A 20,937-nucleotide genomic window follows, 5' to 3' on the forward strand; every position below is an offset into this window, starting at 1 on the left:
TATGAATTTGGGACATGGAAGGGTCCAGATCTGAAGTTACAACTTCAGATCATGGCCAATACCTGAAATGGCTCTAATATATGTTAATAAAATGACCCTAAACTTAAGCATGGATAGATCTAGCTAGAAAAAGGTCAAGGTAACGACTTGATACCTTCAAAATGATGCCTAGATGAAGTAGAGTCAGATTCACGAGCTCTCATTTTCCCCAAGCTCGTTTAGTTGCAAACCTCATTTATAAAATGCACTAAAACACTCTTAAAACCTCATAAACACTCATGAACAAGCTATAGGCAAATCAGGGTACTTCTAGCTGCCATGTGGGTGGTAAGGGACTATGGGTAAGGACTTAAGGTCCTTTAAATAGGGTGCAAATTCTAAAAATTAGGGTTTCATCCTCCAACTCCTACTCATCGAGTTCGGGTCCTCCGACTCGTCGGGTAGGTCGAATAATTTACACGGGCCAACCTGCTTTTACACGACGAGTTGGGGAAACCAACTCGTCGAGTAGGTCCATAAACATGTATATAATGCTTTAAAACTTATACATGAGAGTCGGGGTGTTACATACAAAGGTTCAAGTCTGCAGGTATTAAATTTTTCTCTTCATTTGTATTGAAAATAATTTCTTTTTATTATTCAACACCCATTAAATAAATATTAAAAATATTATTAAATATTGTATTTTATATTTTGTAATTAATTTAAAATTTCTAGTGCAGACTTATCACTTAGTGAAAGTGAACTTAAGAACTTAACTTTGCTCGAAATAGAACAAATTTTACTTTGAAACAACTCCATTCTCAAAAACTTCACAAAGATGCCTTACCCAAATGTTGAATCAGTTTCTTTTTCAAAAAATCGACTTATCACCCAGGAGCTAGATTACGACATTCTTGTTATAAAGAATGACTTTAATCATATGTTTCTTGCATTAACAAACGAGCAACATAACATTTTCCTTAACATCATGAGTGTTGTTAAAGAAAATAAAGGAGGTGTCTTCTTCGTTTATAGTTATGGTGGAACGGGTAAAACTTTTTTATGAAAGACAATATCTGCAGCAATTAGATCTGATGGTCGTATTGTTTTAAATGTTGCTTCAAGCGGTATTCCTTCATTATTATTGCCCGGTGGTAGAATAGCACACTCTTGATTTATACTTCCATTTGAAATTACAGAGGATTTTGTTTGTAAAATAAATCCAGATGGTGAGTTGGCTAGCTTATTAAGAAAAACCTCATTGATAATTTGGGATAAAGCACCTATGGTACATAAGCATGCATTTGAAGCTTTAGATCGAACTTTGAAAGATATATTAAGGTGTAAAAATTCTAACATATCAAATATTCCGTTTGGAGGGAAAATTATTGTCTTTGGAGGAGATTTCAGACATATTCTACCTACTGTTCCGGGTGGTAGTAGACAAAACATTGTTAATGCTTCTTTGAGTTCTTCATATTTATGGCAACATTGCAAAGTCCATAGATTAATAAAAAAAAACATGAGGCTAATTGTTGGAAGGGGTCAATCTGATATAGAAAAAATAAGAGATTTTACAAATTGGCTATTGGATATAGGAGAATGCAAACTCGGTGGTCCAAACGACGGTGAAACGTTTATCGATATTTCGGATGATATTCTCATTAATGATCCAGATGATCCTATAGGTTTATTAATTGAGTTTGTACATCCTTCAATTTTGGATAAGTATAGTAGTACGAAATATTTCCAAGAAAGAGCAATACTTGCTCCAAAGAATGAAGTTGTTCAGGAAATAAATGATCATTTGCTTAAGAAGTTTCTAGGAGATGAGGTTGAATATTTAAGTTCAGATAGCATATTTGAGTCTGAATTTGTCCATGATCAGTTTGATGCAAATTTATACTCACCTGATGTATCAAATGGTCTCAAAGTATTCGATCTACCAAATCATAAGTTAGTTTAAAAATTGGTATTCCAGTAATGTTATTGAGAAATATTGATCAGAAAAACAGCTTATGTAAAGGCACAAGACTACATGTGATATCTTTGGCCAAACATGTTATTGAGGCACATATAATATTTGGAACTAATATTGGAAACCAAACTTTTATTCCAAGAATATCTTTAAGTCCATTAGAAAAAAAAAAATCTCTTCAAATTCACAAAAAGACAGTTCGTTGTATGTTTTGCAATGACTATGAATAAGAGTCAATGATGATTGTTATCAAATGTTGGTTTGTTTCTCAAAGATCCAGCTTTTTCACATGGGCAATTGTATGTTGTCTTATCTAGAGTTCAAAGCAGAGAGATATTAAAATTATTAATTTTAGATAAAGATGGTAGACTTATAAATAAAACTTTCAATGTTGTTTATAAGGAAGTTTTTCGCAATTTATAAACAACTTTTTTGTAGTATCTTTTAGTCATTTTTAGCAAATCACACTTCATCTATCATATTAACTAATTTATTTATAATTGTGTATAGTATTTTTTTTTATGTTAATTTCATTACAGACATGTTTTGTTTGTTATCAAATCAATTTTGATGTTTTTCTGGGTTTTTTTTTATCATTACTCAAACGTATATTGTATTATATAAAGTCATGACTTTTATTGGGATGGTAATTATAATGAAAAAGAGGCGTTTTAGCCAACAAACGTTTTTTTTCCACTCACTCCCTTGTGGTTGCATCATTATCTTTGTATGCTGAACAAAAATCATATACCAAAAGTAAGGGTTTTAAAAATCTTCATTTTTAATTAAATACTTACCATTTACTGTGTAATTAAATATTTACATATCACAAAGTTATTAAAAAATACAATATTACAATTCATAAGTTTTCTAAATTAATGAAATATTATTTTGTTACATAATTAAATTTTAAATTCTTTTTAAAATTAAGATTTATAGGTTCCACGGGTTTTAAACTAGTACAAAATATCAAGAAAAAATGAATTTAAAGTGTAATCGATTCCAACAACAATAATAATAATAATAATAATAATAATAATAATAAATCAACACATAAGTTTGTATGAAATAAAAAGATGAGCTTAAACATAAAAAACATAATGTTACATTTATCATCTTATATTCTTGTTTTTATTATCAGTTTGTATGAAACAAAAAGATGAGCTTAAACATAAAAAAACATAATGTTAGATTTATCATCTTATATTCTTGTTTTTATTATCATTAATCCGTATATGTTAAAAAGGTACATTAATAATTCTAAAGTATTAAGATGGTTTGTAATCTAGTGCTAGTGTGCTACACAAGTGAGATGGATTCGTGGTTTTGAACCACGTCACAAACCCACACTCCATATCCACAATATGCCTGGATGTGACAAGACAGTGTCATTGATTTACATTAAACGATCTGATTTATTATCAACTTTCATAGCCCTGTTACAAACCAATATTTTGTTAGAAACCAACAAAATTTGATGCGTAAAAAGTTTAACCCGAAATTCTCAATCTTCTAGATATGATGATCGTTTAAAATTTTTTAATTAGATTAAAAAAAGAAAGATGATGGCACGTAACAACAGCAAAATGGGGATGGTCAGAACTTAGAGAGCTCTTCACCACTAATTAAACAAACTAACTCAAATCAATCGCCACCATTATTACAAAAGCCTACCCCACTCCACAAATAATGAATTAGGCTGAATTTTTTATCTTTTAACATGGCTCGGTTTAGTTAATTGTGGAGATCGTTTAAGCATGAACTTTCTTTCAATCTACAGATATTGTAATTTATTGTCAACAGACCCATCAATACAATTATAGTATTAGTTATACTAAAAACAGGTTCCATAATTTACTACATCTATAAATATTATATATACGTACATATACGAACCACACAGCTATCTTGCTTCTAATCTCCCTCCCCACTTCTCCCACACAATTGGGCTGAATAATTAGCGATGGCTGTAAGAATTTCCTCTATGCAGTTAGTCTCGATACATCATAAGCCAAATCGAACACCATCAACTTCTAAAAGGGTATTCATTTCTGCAAAGTCAGACTCAGAAAAGCCATCTTCACCTCCACTTCAGATCAGATCCAATATCAAGCTACAAAAGGTCTGAATCTTCTCAAAAAGATGTCAAGATCAAGTAAGTTGTATGTTATGATCTAAACTGACCTATATTTCAATGGTAAGTTACAGGTGTTTGAAGATAAATCTAGTGGTATAGTATGTTACAGAGATGATAAAGGAGAAGTAATTTGTGAAGGATACGATGAAGGACCTAGGCTTCCCCAACCCTTGTTTTCAAGATTTTCTTCTCATCAAAGGTATATATAATATATAGTTATATACGTAATACGTATATATTATATTGATTTCTTGGCATGCATTAATTAGATACATACTATGAAGCTCTGAGTATTGATAGATTGATTTTTTTTTTTTTTCTTTTGAAATCTCAGAGATGGAGAAGCCATGATACGTCTCCTTAAAAGAAGTCTTCTTTTAGTCATAGGAGGTGCTGGTAAAGTCAACTAATCATGGAGTACTGCTGACCATTTCTAACATGTATAATCGTTGTTCTTTTCTTATGGTGTTCTTAGTCTATAGAATTCGAATCAAACAAAAGATGTAACTATCAGGCCATTGATGAATCGACTTTGGCTATATATGTACGTAGTTTGTTTATAAAAAGTTTGAATTACTTGTATGGAACTCATGAGTTTATTTCTCTTTTTTTTAAGGCAAGACTTTTGTCAGTTTGCGTGCCAATGAAAGCTAGTTTTGACTTTTGAAGGAAAAAAATAATGAATTAATTTAGAATGGATCTGTTTGGCACTGATTGAGTTAAATAGTGAAGGAAGGAGGAAGCTACAAAAATTATAAATTAAATTTTAATATTCTAATCATCAGGCTATGTGAAATATATCTAAAATAATCCATGTTATTAAAATTAAAGTAATTTATGTTAATGATGTAATATAATCAAAATAAAATAAAAAATTCTTAATAATGCTACATTAGTACAAGCTTGTATAAACATGCAAAAGTATTAAGAAGGGTTAATCATCTAAGAAGGTATCGAACTTTAGTTTTTGTTTATATTTCGGTAACTATGTTTTTTTTTTCATGTAGGTTTGACCATTAAACTTATTTGATCTTTTTAAAATAGGGTAATATAGCTGCTAATTACCGATGATAATACCATATTATGAACAGTCTTGTGAACTAGTCAAATCTATACGGAAAAAAAAAACATGGTTATCTAAATGTGGACAAAACCGAAGTTCTTTACCCATTTTGGTAATATTATGTTTTTTTATGCAAAATGCAAGTAGTCATAAGAGACACCGATGTGCAATGGAATCAGGTTATCTAGTCTTGGTGTCAGATCTGGATTGGGTGTTGTTAGTAAGTTCCCAACTTGATTCTTAACTGTCATTCGAGAACAAAACCATTAGACCACCTCAGGGATTGTAACTCGGGAGCAGGATCTGACGCTCAAGTTAAATCGATGTCTATGTGGACTTGTGGAGATGGTTAAGTCTTGGGCCTACCTAGTTTAGGCCAAGCTAGTCAAGGGCTAGGTTGTGTGCGCTTTAGAGGCATGGCAACACAACCTAGCCCACGACTAGTTATGCCTGAACCAGAATGACCCAAGCCTAACCTAACTGTCTGTTGACCTAGATCTATAACTGAAACACCTCATCCTCCATATGGAAGATCTCTCATTCTCAAACATGAGCCTTCATGTATACATATACTCTTCCTAACAAGATGGTTCTCCATCTAGGAGAAACCATCTCCTTATACACATTGATCTAACTTGATTGTCACAACCTACTCCTAGGGCACAATCCTTGTCACGGTTCTAATTGTTTTGTTCTCTGATGGCAGTTATGAATCAAGTCAAGAACCCGCTAACGATACCTACTTTAGATCCGACGAAAATACATGATGGCTCAATTTCACGTCGCATCAGTAGGTCTTATGACTACATGCACTTAGCATATAAAAAGAACCCGATATTACCAAAACGGGTAAGGAACTTTGGTTTTTGTCCATATTTCGGTAACCATGTTTTTTCATACACATTTGACAAGTAAACTTGTTTGTCTTGATCAATCAAATGAGAGTTAGGGTTCGAAAACCTAACTAGTGATTAGTGAATTCATACATTAGATGTAGATTAAAATGAACTAGTTGTGAGACCCATATATTACATAGTTAATTAAACAAAAAAATAAATATAAAAGTCAATATATTTGAGAACTTTGAATTTATAAGAAAATAAGAAAAATAATGAATTATTCTAATGAAAATGTTTTTTATCTTTTAGATTTAAACAAATAATATAAAGAAAGAAAAGAAACTAATGAATTGTAATTTTAGTAATTTTGATATTAAAAGGTAAGTTTATTAATGAAATTCATATCCATTTATTACTACATTTATTGCAATTATTACATTAAAATATTATGTGGAATTTAATAAAATAGAAAAACTCATAAATGACATGTGGAAAAAAAATTATTCAAAATAACCACAAAATTATATTTGTCAAATTGAATGAGAGTATGACAATTGGCAAAAACACATTTATTTATTAGAGAGGATTATATGTAGTATGGGTTGCTTAATACATCAGTGGAAAAGATTAAGAGGTAGAAAATGAGAAGTTAGAAATATGATCCATTAAGTGGTCATTTTAACCATAAAAGTCAATAAGTTCTTAATAGGTTAAGACAAGTATTGAGAACTTGTATATGTGTATGAATACGCCTAAGAGAAAAGAAGATTGATGAAAAATGCATCAATAGAAGAAGTGTTCACTAACTAGTAAGGTAAGTTAAAACTCTCACACTCTCTTTATGATGTTATATATATATATATATATATATATATATATATATATATATATATATATATATATATATATATATTTGTTTGTTTGTATGTGAGAGTCATGTATCTGAGCATGACCAAGAGAAATAAAGAAGAAGATTATATGTACTATAATCTTATGTAAGATTATATATTTTTGGCTATACACTTAAGATCATATGAATGAGCATGTGTGTATAACTAAACTATGTAGAGATTTATAGAGAAAGAGCAAGGGTACTATAAGTAATACCTTTAAGATTAGAGAAAGAAAAAATGGGATTTTATGTATTATAATCCTATGTATGAATGGATAATGAGAAAAGGTATATATGGATACCTAAGAGATTGTAGATAGAGATAGAGAATGATTATATGTAGTATAATCATAAGTGTATGTATGTATGTGTAGATGAATGTCATTGTATAGAATACCTATATGTTATTAAGCATAGATAAAGAATAAGTAGTTAATGAGTTAAGTACTATATGTGTAGTATAATATCTCTTGATGAGATAAAGAGATAGAATTGAGTCACATAATAGAGACATAAATGTTTAGAAATATGAAGAGAAGAGTAGAGAAGAGATACAGGTTTCTTTGGGAATAAAGATTGTATGTAAAGATGGAGAAAAGGTTCCATGATTGGAACAAGGTCATGGAGTTCTTTTAAGAACTTTGGGATAATTCGTAAGGTAATAAGAGTATGGAATCTATGAGAGATTCAAAATAAGAAAGTTAATGGCAAGGGGTCTATAAGGGATCAATATGAGAAATATGGGATGAAGCAAGATGATTATGAGAAGGCATACTAGGAATTAAAGATATGAGAATAACAAAGAGATAGAGAAGAGCATGCATAGAGAATAGCAGAGAAAGATGAGATGAGATAGAGTGTGGAGAGAGATAGAAATATAAAGAGAATAGTAGAGAAGATATAGAGGTAGAGGCAGAAATAGAGTATGTATATATTATGAGATGAGCCTGGGAAGAGGCTAAGAAAGATAAAAGAGATAAATGAACGAGAAGAATAACAGTGTATGCTATAAGAGAAGAATATTAAAGGATATAATATGAGAATTAAATAACATAATGCTAAGGCATTATAGATGAGAGGAAAATAGTAGAAAAGAAGAGTAGAAGATAGAGTATGCGATAAATAAGATGTAAGAGAATAGTAGTGTATGCCATGAAAGAAAGATATTAGATTGTGGAGAAAAAGAAATAAGATAAAATAAAATAAGAGTAGATTAACATGAAAACATAATAGATTATAACTCACCAAAAATTGTTACATGATGTAGTAGAGATGTTTCATGTTTTGTAGGTTTAAGTAGTAGTCGGTATTCATGAAGAAGATAGGAGTACAAGGACTTAGATTTCGTTCTTATTTTTGTTGTATTTCCTTGTTGCTCTTTTATGGTGAAATTTTATTGTAAGCCCATGATTGTTTCATGGGATATAAAATGTTTATGTTTTTATGAGTTAACAGAATTCTGAAATTTTTTAGAAATAACTCTGATAATCCCTAGTTAATCAAATGTAGAAAATTTGGATCATTACAATTTGTATCAGAGCCATAGTTTAAGTGAATTAGGATGGGTAGACCATGAATAGACTTAAACTTTAGAACAAGAAGAGAAGCAAAGGGTCCAGGACCATTATTTGTGTTGAGCACTAAGGGTGTATGTAGTAGTAGTGTCTTGTACACGACTAATAGATAAAGTATGAAATCGTATTGAGATAAACCATGTTATAAGATGTAAGGTACATGGATATAGATATGTATATATAAAGAACCTAAAAAGTTTAAGATTAATAGGTAAATTAACTAGGTGGATTTGGATCAAGAATGTTAGAGAAGAAAGAAAGAATGGTCATTTTTTGAAATTACATGAGAATAGTGTCATACCCCGAAAACCGAAGGCGGAAACATTTCCGGGGCGGACTCCACGTTGAGTATCAAATGCAATGTACATAGTAACACAGTAAACACAAAACATTACATTACATAGAATTGTTTACATCTGTTTGAAAGAAAAGTTATACAAGTGTTATATACATATATCATATCAACAAAAACAAAGACGAGTCTTCTAACGCTCCATCTTCTCCAAAAGGTGGCGGTGTACCTGTCTAATGCTGGCCTGAGAATACAAGCATTTTGAAAATCAGCATAAAGTTGGTGAGTTCATAAGTGTTTTTGTTTTGAAAAGAATGAGATCCCTTTTTGTTTTCTGAAAAAGTTGTTATCCAAGAAAATCCCATATTTTCCTATGTAAATACAATTTATTTATAATTTCATTACTTAATTCGTTTATGAGTTGTTACGTTATTCTAGGAAAATCCCATATTTTCCTAAGTGTTTTGCTGTCCATTTGATACTTAATTAGTAGTTTAGATTTTGATGTACTAGTAACTACCTTACTTATGGTATTAGTTAAGTACTTTAATATCCTAATTATCCTACATTCGATTGTTGATTATCTACTATACTTAGTGGTATTTTTCGAATGTTTGGATTCACTCAGAAATGTACATTAATAGTATTTTCGATGTTCTGGTGATTTCCAAAAGAGTACCTTAGACGTATTTTCGAATCTCTGTCGACATCCTAAGGTGTATGCATTTGAAACTCAGTCGATGTCTAGAGGCGTACTTTCGAATTAATTTTGAAGCTCTGGTGACACTCAAGGCGTACACTAGTTGTATATTCGAAGTCTTGGCGTCATCCAAAGGCGTGCATTCGTATTCGTATTCATATACCTATTCCTATTCGTATTCGTATTCGTATTCGTATTCGTATACCTATTCCTATTCGTATTCATATTCTTATTCGTATTCGTATTCGTATTCGTATTCGTATATATATTCTATTCCTATTCGTATTCGTATTCATATTCGTATTCGTATTCGTATTTTTTCTATCCTATTAGTTATATTCGTATTCGTATTCGTATTCGTTCTATCCTATTAGTTATATTTGTATTCGTATTCGTATTCATATATCTATTCTATTCCTATTCGTATTTGTTCTCTCCTATTAGTTATATTCGTATTCGTATTCGTTCTATCCTATTAGTATTAATCTTAGTTTATGATTAGTATGATTCCTTATACAAAACATAATATGAAACTTAGATTATAACATCTATTAAAGGAATCTACATTTAGTTTGACAATTCACTCTGCAATTCGAACAAATGGTTAGTATGATTTTTGGTATTAAAAGTATACAAAATATGAAACATTTAAATAGAAAATAATAAGTTTAAGTACGATATTTCCTTGTACTTTTGCTTGTATCCCCCCCCCCCCTCAAAACATATAAAAAACATTTGAAAAAGGGTAGGGGTATGAACTCACTGGTTGAGGAACGCGTCGGTTTGGATCCTAAGCGTCAGTTCTAGGTTTGCAAACGCACAAGATTCCTATGTATTATGAAAAGATACAAATTTGTATCTAATTAGGACTTGAATTATTTATTAGTTAACGACTAACACTTCTAATCGCAAAAACACCCCATTACAAGCGTTTGGAGGGACCCGGGTGGCATTTAAGGATACATATGGCTTGGATAATGTGTTTACTCTTCGAGAACAAACCCCCTTATGGAGTTTTCGGCCCTAAGACCAACTCCACATGAGTTCACGGCCGTGAACTCATGGGTGTGGGTTTTATGGTGCTAAATGGCCTTATATGACTTGGGAAAATTAGCTAGGATCAAATCTAGGGCATAGGAATGGATTTACATCACTTATGGACCATTTAATGGAGTTTACGGCAGTAAACTAGGATTTTATGGTCGTAAACTCCCCCATACCCTTTCCTTATGTGTTTTGGTGGTGTTAGGACAATCACATGTGATTTAATCTCATTTTACAAGCCTTGGATGGAATTTAGTGCATCATTTGTCCATGTGATAGGATTTTACGGCCCAGGAACCCCTTTTGGGAGGGTTCATGGCCGTGAACTCCTTAGGGAGTTGTTTTCATTGAGTTTAAGGCTTCCAATTTGTTTGTGGTTGATTCTAGAATTTATTCCAAGGCTATTGGTGTGTTTAAATGGCAATTTAACACTTGAAAATGACTTTACTCCCCATGATATGGAGTTTACGGCTCAAGCATGTTCTTGGGCAGTAAACTCATGTTTACTCCTTAAAATTGATGTTCAAGGTGCTCTAAGTCCAATCCCATAATTCTATAAGCCATACCTAAGCTTCAATGGTATTTTGGAAGGATTTTAAGGCATAAAAATCCATTTTATATGTGTTCACGGCCAAGGGTGTTCCATGGACGTAAACACATGATTATGGTCCTATTCCATGATTTGAACTCGAATTTGAAGGTCTAATATGCTATACTAGGAGTTAGGGTGGTTACCTTGAAGATTTGGGGCTTGAATTTGATGTTTTTGGACCTTAATCTTGAGTTAGAGGGGAGAGGTTAGAGAGAGAGAGAGAGTAGTGAGAGAGAGGAAAGGCTTCAAATGAAGTCTTTTGAGCTTTAAATAGGTCCTAAGTTCGGGACACGATGGATTTCTACCCGATACCGATGTTAAACGGGGCTTTTGGTCGCACCCGATTAAGTTATCGTAATCCGACAGGATAGAATTTTGAAATTTTCAATTTAATGATTTTGGGCCATTTTCATGAGTTTCTAAGGGATTTGAGCACTCATAAAAATAAATCAAACTTATAAGTTTAAATAACTTAGCCCAAAAATGGAATTGGAACGCACCGTTATAGACAGGTTTTACGGACGAAATGGGTTTCAGCGATGGACAACTTCAGGTTGTTACATTTTCCCCCCGTTAGAGGGAATTTCATCCCGAAATTCAAAGATTAAGATACAGATCATGAAATGAAAAGAGATGTGGATGAATCTACTACTTCGGGTCTTCATGCTTCCAAGTGGAATCGGGTCTCCGCTTGACATTACAGCGAACCCTCACTATCGGGATGCGGTTTTGTTTCGTACATTTGAGCTCTCCATCCATGATCTCAATTTGTTATTCCATGGAGGCTCAAAATTTTGTTGGCTTTGGTCTCATCAAAGGAATTACTAAGGCATCATTGGGTAGGCGTTTCTAAGGATTCGAGACGTGGACGACAGAGTGGATACTGCTATGCCCTTGAGATAGTCGAAGTCTATAGTTCATGGTTCCGATGTTGGCGGGGATTTCGAAAAGGTCGGTGTATTATAGGAGAAGTATTTCGCGCTTCCCAAGGCATATCATGCTCTTCTGGGATAAGGCCTTCAACAGGACACAAGCTCCAACATGAACATCTTCATGTAGCGGAGTAGCTAAGGGTCTGATGGTTCTAGAAGAAATTTCTGGGCGGGTTTGCGATAATAGTCAACGGGACCCAAGAATTGACGGGTTTCTATGGGTATCTTTGGTGCCGACTAATTCCTTATCGTCCGGATTGAGGATACGATATATATGATGTTAGTGTTCTCTTCTCACTTGCTAACCAACTCGACGGTACACGTTTTCGATTTTTAGCGAAGGACTAAGTTTAGAAAGGTGTTTGAATGGATAGTTAGCAAATTTCTTTCAGCATTAGAATCGAAAAGGATCACAAGCATAAAATTCACCGAGGGGAAATATACCTATGGCAACGGTGGGGTAAATGGTTGTCCTTTCTTGTCCCATAGTTAAGGCTCTCCCAGTGTTGCTAGATGTTACTGCCTTAGGGCAGCTTCATTTGTAATGTCCAACTTCTCCACAACTATAATAGGTCTGACCGATACCAGCTCTAGAAGCTTAACTAGTTGATTGGGTTGGTGCTCTGCAGCTTCGCGCGAGGTTACCTTCCTAGCCACAGCTTTTACAAAACTTTGCGCGACAAGGACCAGGGATACGATGGTTGTAACTGCATCGGTTACACCACGGAAGGATACCGGCATATCCGGTGATAGGCGCTTGGGCTGAGGAATCGACAACAGAAACAGTAACAGGGGTAGTGGCAGCGTGGACTGCCACAATCTGTTGTTTCTTCGAGGGCTCTGGGGAAGACTGAATCTTATTCTTCTTCTTCAAAAACTTTCTTTTCTCGCCACTCTTCTCTGTTGGCTCAGGAGTGGTGGCAGCTTCTTCTTGTTCATCATTGTGGTCGATCAGGGTTTGCGCTAGGCATTTGGCACTGTCGTAGGTATCCGGCATCGCAACTAAAACGTTCCCTTTGGTTCGCTGGGTCAACCCCCAGATGAACCTCTCAATCTTTTTTACTCTCCGGGGTAACCAATCCATGACAGAGAAGCGCTAAGTCGTCAAACGTTGAGGTGTAAGCGGCAATATCGGAACCTTTCATCTTCAGCTTCTGAATTTCACCCTGAGGGCAATACTCTGCGTGAAGAAGTTCCTTCATAACTTCCCAACCCATAGCATTGGCTACAGGTAGAGTTAGGGATTTGAATCCTCCGTTCCACCAAGTCAGAGCTTTATTCGTGAGAGTGCAGGCGGCAAATTTCACCTTGTCGGATTCTGCACAAGCACAGATCTCGAAGACAAATTCGATCTTCTCTAACCACCGAGTTAGAGCAATGACACCTCCTGTGCCATCGAAGAATGTGGGTTTTGCGTTCATAAAGTCTTTATAGGAACACTCCTTTCGGTGTCCCTGGCTTCCTTCCTGATTTTGAGGCTGAGGACCACCTCCTGAACTACTGGGGTTCGTTTGCAACATGGATGTTGTCACTGTGGCAGTAAAAATTGTCTGAAGGGTTACCAGATCGATTTGAGGAGAAGGTGGTGGCGGAGGAGGATTGTTGGTCTTTGAGCTGGGTCTCTTTCTTGGAGGCATCTTAATCTAATAAGATCAGGAAAGAGAGGGTGGTAAGTCCTCCGAATTGAATCAAGAGATATGAAACAAGGGATATCTCTTTATAATAAACATAAAATTCTATTAAGCGATAAAGCAGGAATGAATTATCAAAACAGATAAAATATCGCTAAAGGAATGATTAAGGAGCAACGCTGGGATGAAGCTTTTTTTATAACGGATTTGGCTCGAGAAATACTCCCATATTATTTCATGTCTCGCTGCAACGACAGGTCATTTTTTGGGTTTTAGGTAAGTTTTAGGCATGCCGCACACCACAGTCACTCCCAAGCACATGTTGACCGTGTCTCGAATGAATATAGTTGGCCAGGCTATATTGATCCGAGACACGACTACATAACTACCCAGGTTTAACCGTAGCGTACAACACCCATTTACTAATGTTTTGTTCTACTTGTAGTTACGGATTTCGATGCTTGGGTAAACTTGTATACTTTTGAAAATATTTATACTTCGAAGTATACTTTTAGTTCAGAGCACTTAGGCCCCTTAATGTTTATAGTCTTATATCATGCAAGCTTTGGTATACTAGTTCACTATAAACAAGGGATTTGATAACAATCTGTCACACCCAGAAAACCGAAGGCAGAAACATTTCCGGGGCGGACTCCACGTTGAGTATCAAATCCAATGTACATAGTAACACAGTAAACACAAAACATTACATTACATAGAATTGTTTACATATGTTTGAAAGAAAAGTTATACAAGTGTCATATACATATATCATATGAACAAAAACAAAGATGATTCTTCTAACGCTCTGTCTTCTTCAAAAGGTGGCGGTGTACCTGTCTAATGCTGACCTGAGAATACAAGCATTTTGAAAATCAACATAAAGCTGGTGACTTCATACCCCTACCCTTTTTCAAATGTTTTTCAAATGTTTTCAGGAGGGAATACAAGAAAAAGTACAAGGAAATCTTGTACTTAAACTTATTATTTTTTGTTCAAATGTTTCATATTTTGTATACTTATCATACCAAAAATCGTACTAACCATTTGTTCGAATTGCAGAGTGAATTGTCAAACTAAATGTAGATTCCTTTAATAGATGTTATAATCTAAGTTTCATATTATGTTTTGTATAAGGAATCATACTAATCATAAACTAAGATTAATACTAATAGGATAGAACGAATACGAATACGAATACGAATATAACTAATAGGATAGAACGAATATGAATACGAATACGAATACAAATACAAATACGAATACGAATAGAATAGATATACGAATACGAATACGAATACAAATACAAATAGGAATAGAATAGATTATGAATACGAATACCAATACAAATACGAATACGAATACAAATACGATACGAATATGAATACGAATACGTATACAAATACGAAGACGAATGCATGCCTTTGGATAATGCCAAGACTTCGAATATACAACTAGTGTACGCCTTGAGTGTCACTAGAGCTTCAAAATTAATTCGAAAGTACGCCTCTGGACATCGACTGAGTTTCAAATGCATACGCCTTAGGATGTCGACAGAGATTCGAAAATACGTATAAACTTTTGGAAATCACCATAAAATCGAAAATACTATTAATGTATGTTTCTGAGTGAATCCAAATATTCGAAAATACCACTAAGTATAGTAGATAATCAACAATCGAATGTAGGATAACTAGGATATCAAAGTACTTAACTAATACCATAAGTAAGGTAGTTACTAGTACATTTAAATCTAAACTACTAATTAAGTATCAAATGGATAGCAAAACACTTAGGAATATATGGGATTTTCCTGGAATAACGTAACAACTCATAAACGAATTAAGTAACGAAATGATAACTAAAATGTTTTTACATAAGAAAATATGGGATTTTCTTGGATAACAACTTTTTCAGAAAACAAAAAGGGATCTCATTCTTTTCAAAACAAAACCGCTTATGAACTCACCAGCTTTATGCTGATTTTCAAAATGCTTGTATTCTCATGTCAGCATTAGATATGTACACCGCCACCTTTTGGAGAAGACAGAGCGTTAGAAGACTCGTCTTTGTTTTTGTCCATATGATATATGTATATAACACTTGTATAACTTTTCTTTCAAACAGATGTAAACAATTCTATGTAATGTAATGTTTTGTGTTTACTGTGTTACTATGTACATTGGATTTGATACTCAACGTGGAGTCCGCCCCGAAAATGTTTCCGCCTTCGATTTTCGGGGTGTGACAAATAGGATATCTAGTTAAAGAGATACCAAATATATGTAGAAAGAATGATATTATGGTATCATGATAGAAAGAGCCATTCTAAATGATGTGTCCTAGTAGATGTACAATATATAGAGTATGTTTCCTAAAGAATATGATATAGTTAAGACTTAGAGAGAATGTGGACAAAAAGAGGGATGGAAAGAGAAATATATAGAAATGTAGAAAAGGTAGCAAAAAAGGGGAAAATAAGTAGAAAATCGTAAGAAGGTTGGTGTGCCTAGAGAAAGAAAGTAAAGATAGAGAGAGTTCATATCTTAAAAACACCCTCATGTCAAGGAGTCAAAGAATCAAAGAGACAAAGGGTCAAAGAAATGTACTGATGAGTAAAAGAGTTTATTGGCATTGCTTGCGAGCAAGTGGCCACACAAAGAAGAAAGTCCATTGTTATATGGAAAGTGTATAAGTTAAGATGAGTAGAGCTTGAGCCATTTCATTAATGCTATAGTGATAGCACTGACTAGAGATAAACTGGAATAAAAATGAGACATATGTGTAGATAGAGAGAAAGAGGTGCAATAAAGGGTTGCGATTGACATGTAGTAAGAATGTTCCAGTGTAGACAATGAGAACCAAGAAACATGATAAAACGGGTCAAGACTTCTAAGGAAGTAAGAGATGTAGAGTAAGGGGAGTAAGGAGACACTTTAGTAGTGTGTACACAAGGGAAGAAATAGGAGGTGTAACTCCTAAAGTGAGAAGAGATAGACCTATGAGATTATGTAGATGTGTATGTTTTAAATAAAATTATACTAGTGAGTAACTGTTAAAGGAAAAAGAAAGATGAAACCTTATGTCTAAGAAGGGGAAAATAGAAAGAGGGTTAGAAGTGACACAGAGAAGCGGGAAGATAATGGAATCATGAGAAGAGTCTAAGGATAGGTGCAAAGTCCCAGTAGAGGATGAAATGACCAAGTCTCATATAGAAGTGAGCAGTTAAAAACATTGGGAGTGTGTGACTTCCCAACGTAAGAGATGAGTAGGTATGCATAAATACATCTTTTATATGTATCAAGTATAGAGTTAGTAAGAAGAAATGTGGAATTAATAACAGTTGGCTTATAAGTAGTTGAGGACTAAGGAAAATGAATACCCAAAAAAATTTCATGTTGAAAATTTGGGTTATGAGAAAAGAGATAGAGTTGTTGAGAATCAGGTAATGAAGTGGTAATATTGAAAGTAGATAAGTAATATGTACATGTAGTGTATGGGCACTGTAGAAACTTGATACTTATTGTGATTCAATGGAGCCATTAAATTACCTGATGATCAAGTGGGTTGAGAAGAGAAGTGATAGCATGGTAAGTTGAGAAGAATTTACCAAGTAAGAGATATAATACTTGTAAACCATGGAATGGAATGGTAATATTGAAACCAGATAAGTCTATTATACATGCATTGTATGGACGTTGCAGACACATTACACTTGTTATGGTTGAATAGGACCATTAAGCTAAGTACGGATCGAGTGGTGGGATAACAAGATTAGCATGGTACTTGGAAGAATATGCCATGTCTAGATTTAGACTTGGGTTCTTGGGAGTAGAAGAGAGATGGATATGAAAATTTAGTGCACGAGCATAAACAAATTGTAAAGAAAAAGAGTTGTAATTAGATACAACAGTTTATGCTATTAGAAAGGAAGAGTAGAAGATATTATATGAGAATGAAAGAATAGCATGATAAGGCTTTAGAGATGAGAGGAAAAGAGTAGATAAAAAAGTATGAAATAGATGAGATGAGAGAGAATAGCAGTGTACACATGAAAAAAAGATATTAAAGTAAAAAGGTAGAGAAAGAAGAGAAAAGAAAGCAAAAGCAGATTAACGTGAAAACATAATAGATTATAACTCACTAACATTGTTGTCTAATATAGTAAAGATGCTTCAAGTTTTACAGGTTCAAGTATCAGCCGATGTACGTGAATAAGATAAGATCACAAGGACTTAGACTAGGTTGTTATTTTTATTTTATTTCCTTGTTTCTTTTTTATGATGAGATTTTATTATAAACCCATGATTGTTGCCTGGGATATAAAATATTTTATTTTTATGAGTTAATATATTTCCGCAAATTTTTAGAAATAACTCTGATAATTCCTAGTTAATTAGATGTATAAAATCTGAGTGTTACGGAGAGGATAGGGGGAAAAATTAAAGGTGTTGTTTTAAGAGTCAAGGAGTTGATTCCAATACCGGAAGGCTGATGCGGAACAGGAATCTGAAGGATCCGTGTAACAGCCATTTTCCAGAATAGAGCACCTAAATACTTAATAGGTTCAAAGATATGGTTTTGAGGAAAACCATACGCCACAACGTGGTAAATGGATGCCCATGACGTGGCATGACACATATTAGGTGTGTGTCCTAATGGACACCACGATGTGGCAAGGAGGATTCCACAACATGGTGGTTGTTGCATCCTAAGCCCATAATATTTAGGGTTTACCCTACATAAGCACCTCAATTTTTGGATTAGATGATCTCTGTCAGCCTCCATCTCTTCATTCAAAACTCTAGCCTCCTATCTTAGTGGCTTGATTTAGAAGTTATTTTCGTGAATTGGTGAAGCTTATGAATGAATGAACTTCTTCTTGGTACAAGGAAGCAAAGAGCAAGTCTAGATCCATTATCTTCAAGTTTTTAAGTATTTGGAGGTATAAAGATTGCACCTTGACCTTGTTCTTTGAGATTCATGTTTATGATCCTTGTTGGTTGGTTGTGGTTCCATTCTTGGATTCTCTTGGAGTTTGAGGAACTCCAAAGCTTGATATGGCATTCTTATGGTCAAGGACTTCTGATTAAGTTAGAAAAAGGTCTTGGTTTGAATGTTATTGTGTCCATGAGCAAATTTTGGACATAATAAGGACTTAATGGACTTAGGGTTTTAGATCTTTTGTTAAGGTGAGGTCCTAATGGATAAAGTTAAAAACTTTATCCATTAATTCATTAATAAGGGCTAGATTTGAAGTTTAGGGCTTTAATCTGTAAGGATTAAGCTCTTAATGAAGAAATAGGAAATCTACCTATAACCATGATGTGGCCAAGGAATGAGAACAATGTGGTGGAGTCTAGTTTCCCAATTTTCTTGTCTTGACATGCCCACGACATGGCCAAGAAATGACCATGTCATGATGATATCCTGCATGTTGATTGTTTTGTCTGGACATGCCCACGACGTGGCCAATACGTCACCATGTCATGTGATGGTTAGCTTGGTTCACTGTTGACTTTTGTTGACCAGTGGCTGTTGAATTTTACCCAGTTTGACTTTGGATCAAATGTAGAGGATTTGGGTTGTTAATTGAGGATTCATCTCTTTTGGTGTTAGTCAGTTCGCAAGATTGACCAATACAAGGGGTGAGAATGTTGATGTGTTTCTCCAGTTCTTCGGTTTAGGTGGGTTTCTCATTATTTTTCGTATGCCACTATATATTATTTGCATGGTAGGATAAAGGTAATGTCAAAGTACAAGTATGCTAGTTGACTAGGATAACTCCTTATTATGCACGTGCAGTTAGGAAACTTGGTGTATTGGTATGGTAGACGAGTAAGGTCTTGCATGTTGATTGTATGATACCTTTAAGAGTTATATTTGGTTAGGGTAACTAGGGAAGGCCAATTATCAAGATTATTTATGATTGACGGGCGAAGGACTTAATTGAGAAGTAGTCAATGGCATGTAACTTGGGAATGCTAGTTGCCAAGGATATGTAATATGCTAGTGTATATTTTGTGTTTTTGTTACATGGTTATATGGTAATGATAGCATTGATTATATGTAGTTTAATTTTGATAGCCTGAGAACTCTTGGTCTAATGCCTTATTGCGACGTTCTTGTCTGATTGTTCGCTTTCGGGCGGACCATCGGTTAAAATGTTTATCTGATCTGTGACTACATATGACTTTCTGGATTGTAGGTAAGACGAGGATTTGGCCACTAGAAATTACATGAAAGACCATGGGAGGACCATGGTATTTGTATGAAAGACCATGGGAGGACCATGACACTTTTATGAAATACAATGGGAGGACCATGAAACTTGTATGAAAGACCATGGGAGAATCATGGAAACTTTACGTAAGACTGTAGGAGGACCATAGCAATTAAGTTTGCCAGAGGACTGTAACAATAAGTGAGTGTAAGATTGTGGGAGCACCATAGCATTCACACGTTCGGTATTGATATGTATGTTGATAAATCAACGCTATAGCCAAGGACTTTGTGTAGATGCATTGTATGTATGGTGGAATGTGTGGTATATTTGGGAACTCACTAAGATTTATGCTTAAAGTTGTGGATTAAATGTATAACAGGTTGTTCGTGAGAAGAGCTCAACGAGACTATTCATACGCATCAAAGATATCTATTTCCACAATTTGGAAAATTCAACTCTGATAATGTATGGTTTCAATCAATCAAATGTCACTCGTGTGGTTTTAAAGATAAAGGTTTTAATCATGTAATCTATTTTATAAATAAAAAATCTCTCTAGAATTTTTGGGATGTTACAATTTGGACTTCACTCATGAGGGATGTTATTTGGTTTTTCTTTAATGACCATATTTAACGTTTTTATGTTTTTTTTTCTACTTCTGATTTTGGGCTAACATTTTTCTTTGTGCTTAGATGTAGATGAACCTACTGGTGTAAACGAGAGATCTGAGCTTGAGTGTGGGTAGGCTCGATTTTGGGTTGTTTAAAATTTATAGGGCTTGAGATCGAGTATGGCTCATTTCGAGCTTATTGTTAAATGTGACTTGATCATTTTGAGAGTTCTCATGGAGCATTTGAGTTCAATGGAGCACTTGGAACTCAATTGATCACTTGGGATTCATGGAGACCAGATCAAGTTCCAAAGGAACGGATCATCTAAAATGGGGTATGGAGCACCTGGAAGAGGTTTAGAGAACGTGGGAGTGGAATGGAGCAACTTGGTACATAATTGCGGCAGTTGATTAGGTTTTAGGCCAACTAGCAAGCATGTTGCGC

At 34.2% G+C, this 20,937-nt stretch overlaps 2 protein-coding genes across 3 annotated transcripts; both read left to right on the top strand.

The window, feature by feature from the left end:
- The first annotated feature begins 820 nt into the window (after positions 1-820).
- On the top strand, positions 821-1,948 carry LOC145040129 (uncharacterized). The gene is made up of 2 exons (XM_078988106.1): positions 821-1,031; positions 1,182-1,948. Exons 1-2 carry the CDS (start codon positions 821-823, stop codon positions 1,946-1,948), a joined length of 978 nt encoding a protein of 325 aa, XP_078844232.1.
- A 1,890-nt stretch (positions 1,949-3,838) lies between these two features.
- On the top strand, positions 3,839-4,684 carry LOC145038803 (uncharacterized). Of its 2 annotated transcripts, none has more exons than XM_078987043.1 (3): positions 3,839-4,082; positions 4,163-4,296; positions 4,432-4,684. In XM_078987043.1, the coding sequence occupies exons 1-3, from the start codon at positions 3,924-3,926 to the stop codon at positions 4,505-4,507; spliced, it is 369 nt and encodes a 122-aa protein (XP_078843169.1). In that variant the 5' UTR covers positions 3,839-3,923; the 3' UTR covers positions 4,508-4,684. The 2 variants fall into 2 exon arrangements, with proteins under 2 accessions (XP_078843169.1, XP_078843170.1); XM_078987044.1 differs by having other exon boundaries at positions 3,842-4,082; positions 4,169-4,296.
- Positions 4,685-20,937: the final 16,253 nt, after the last annotated feature.

This window comes from Lactuca saligna, chromosome 4 (assembly GCF_052625555.1).
Source record: "Lactuca saligna cultivar CGN05327 chromosome 4, ASM5262555v1, whole genome shotgun sequence".
Classification (NCBI taxonomy): domain Eukaryota; kingdom Viridiplantae; phylum Streptophyta; class Magnoliopsida; order Asterales; family Asteraceae; genus Lactuca; species Lactuca saligna.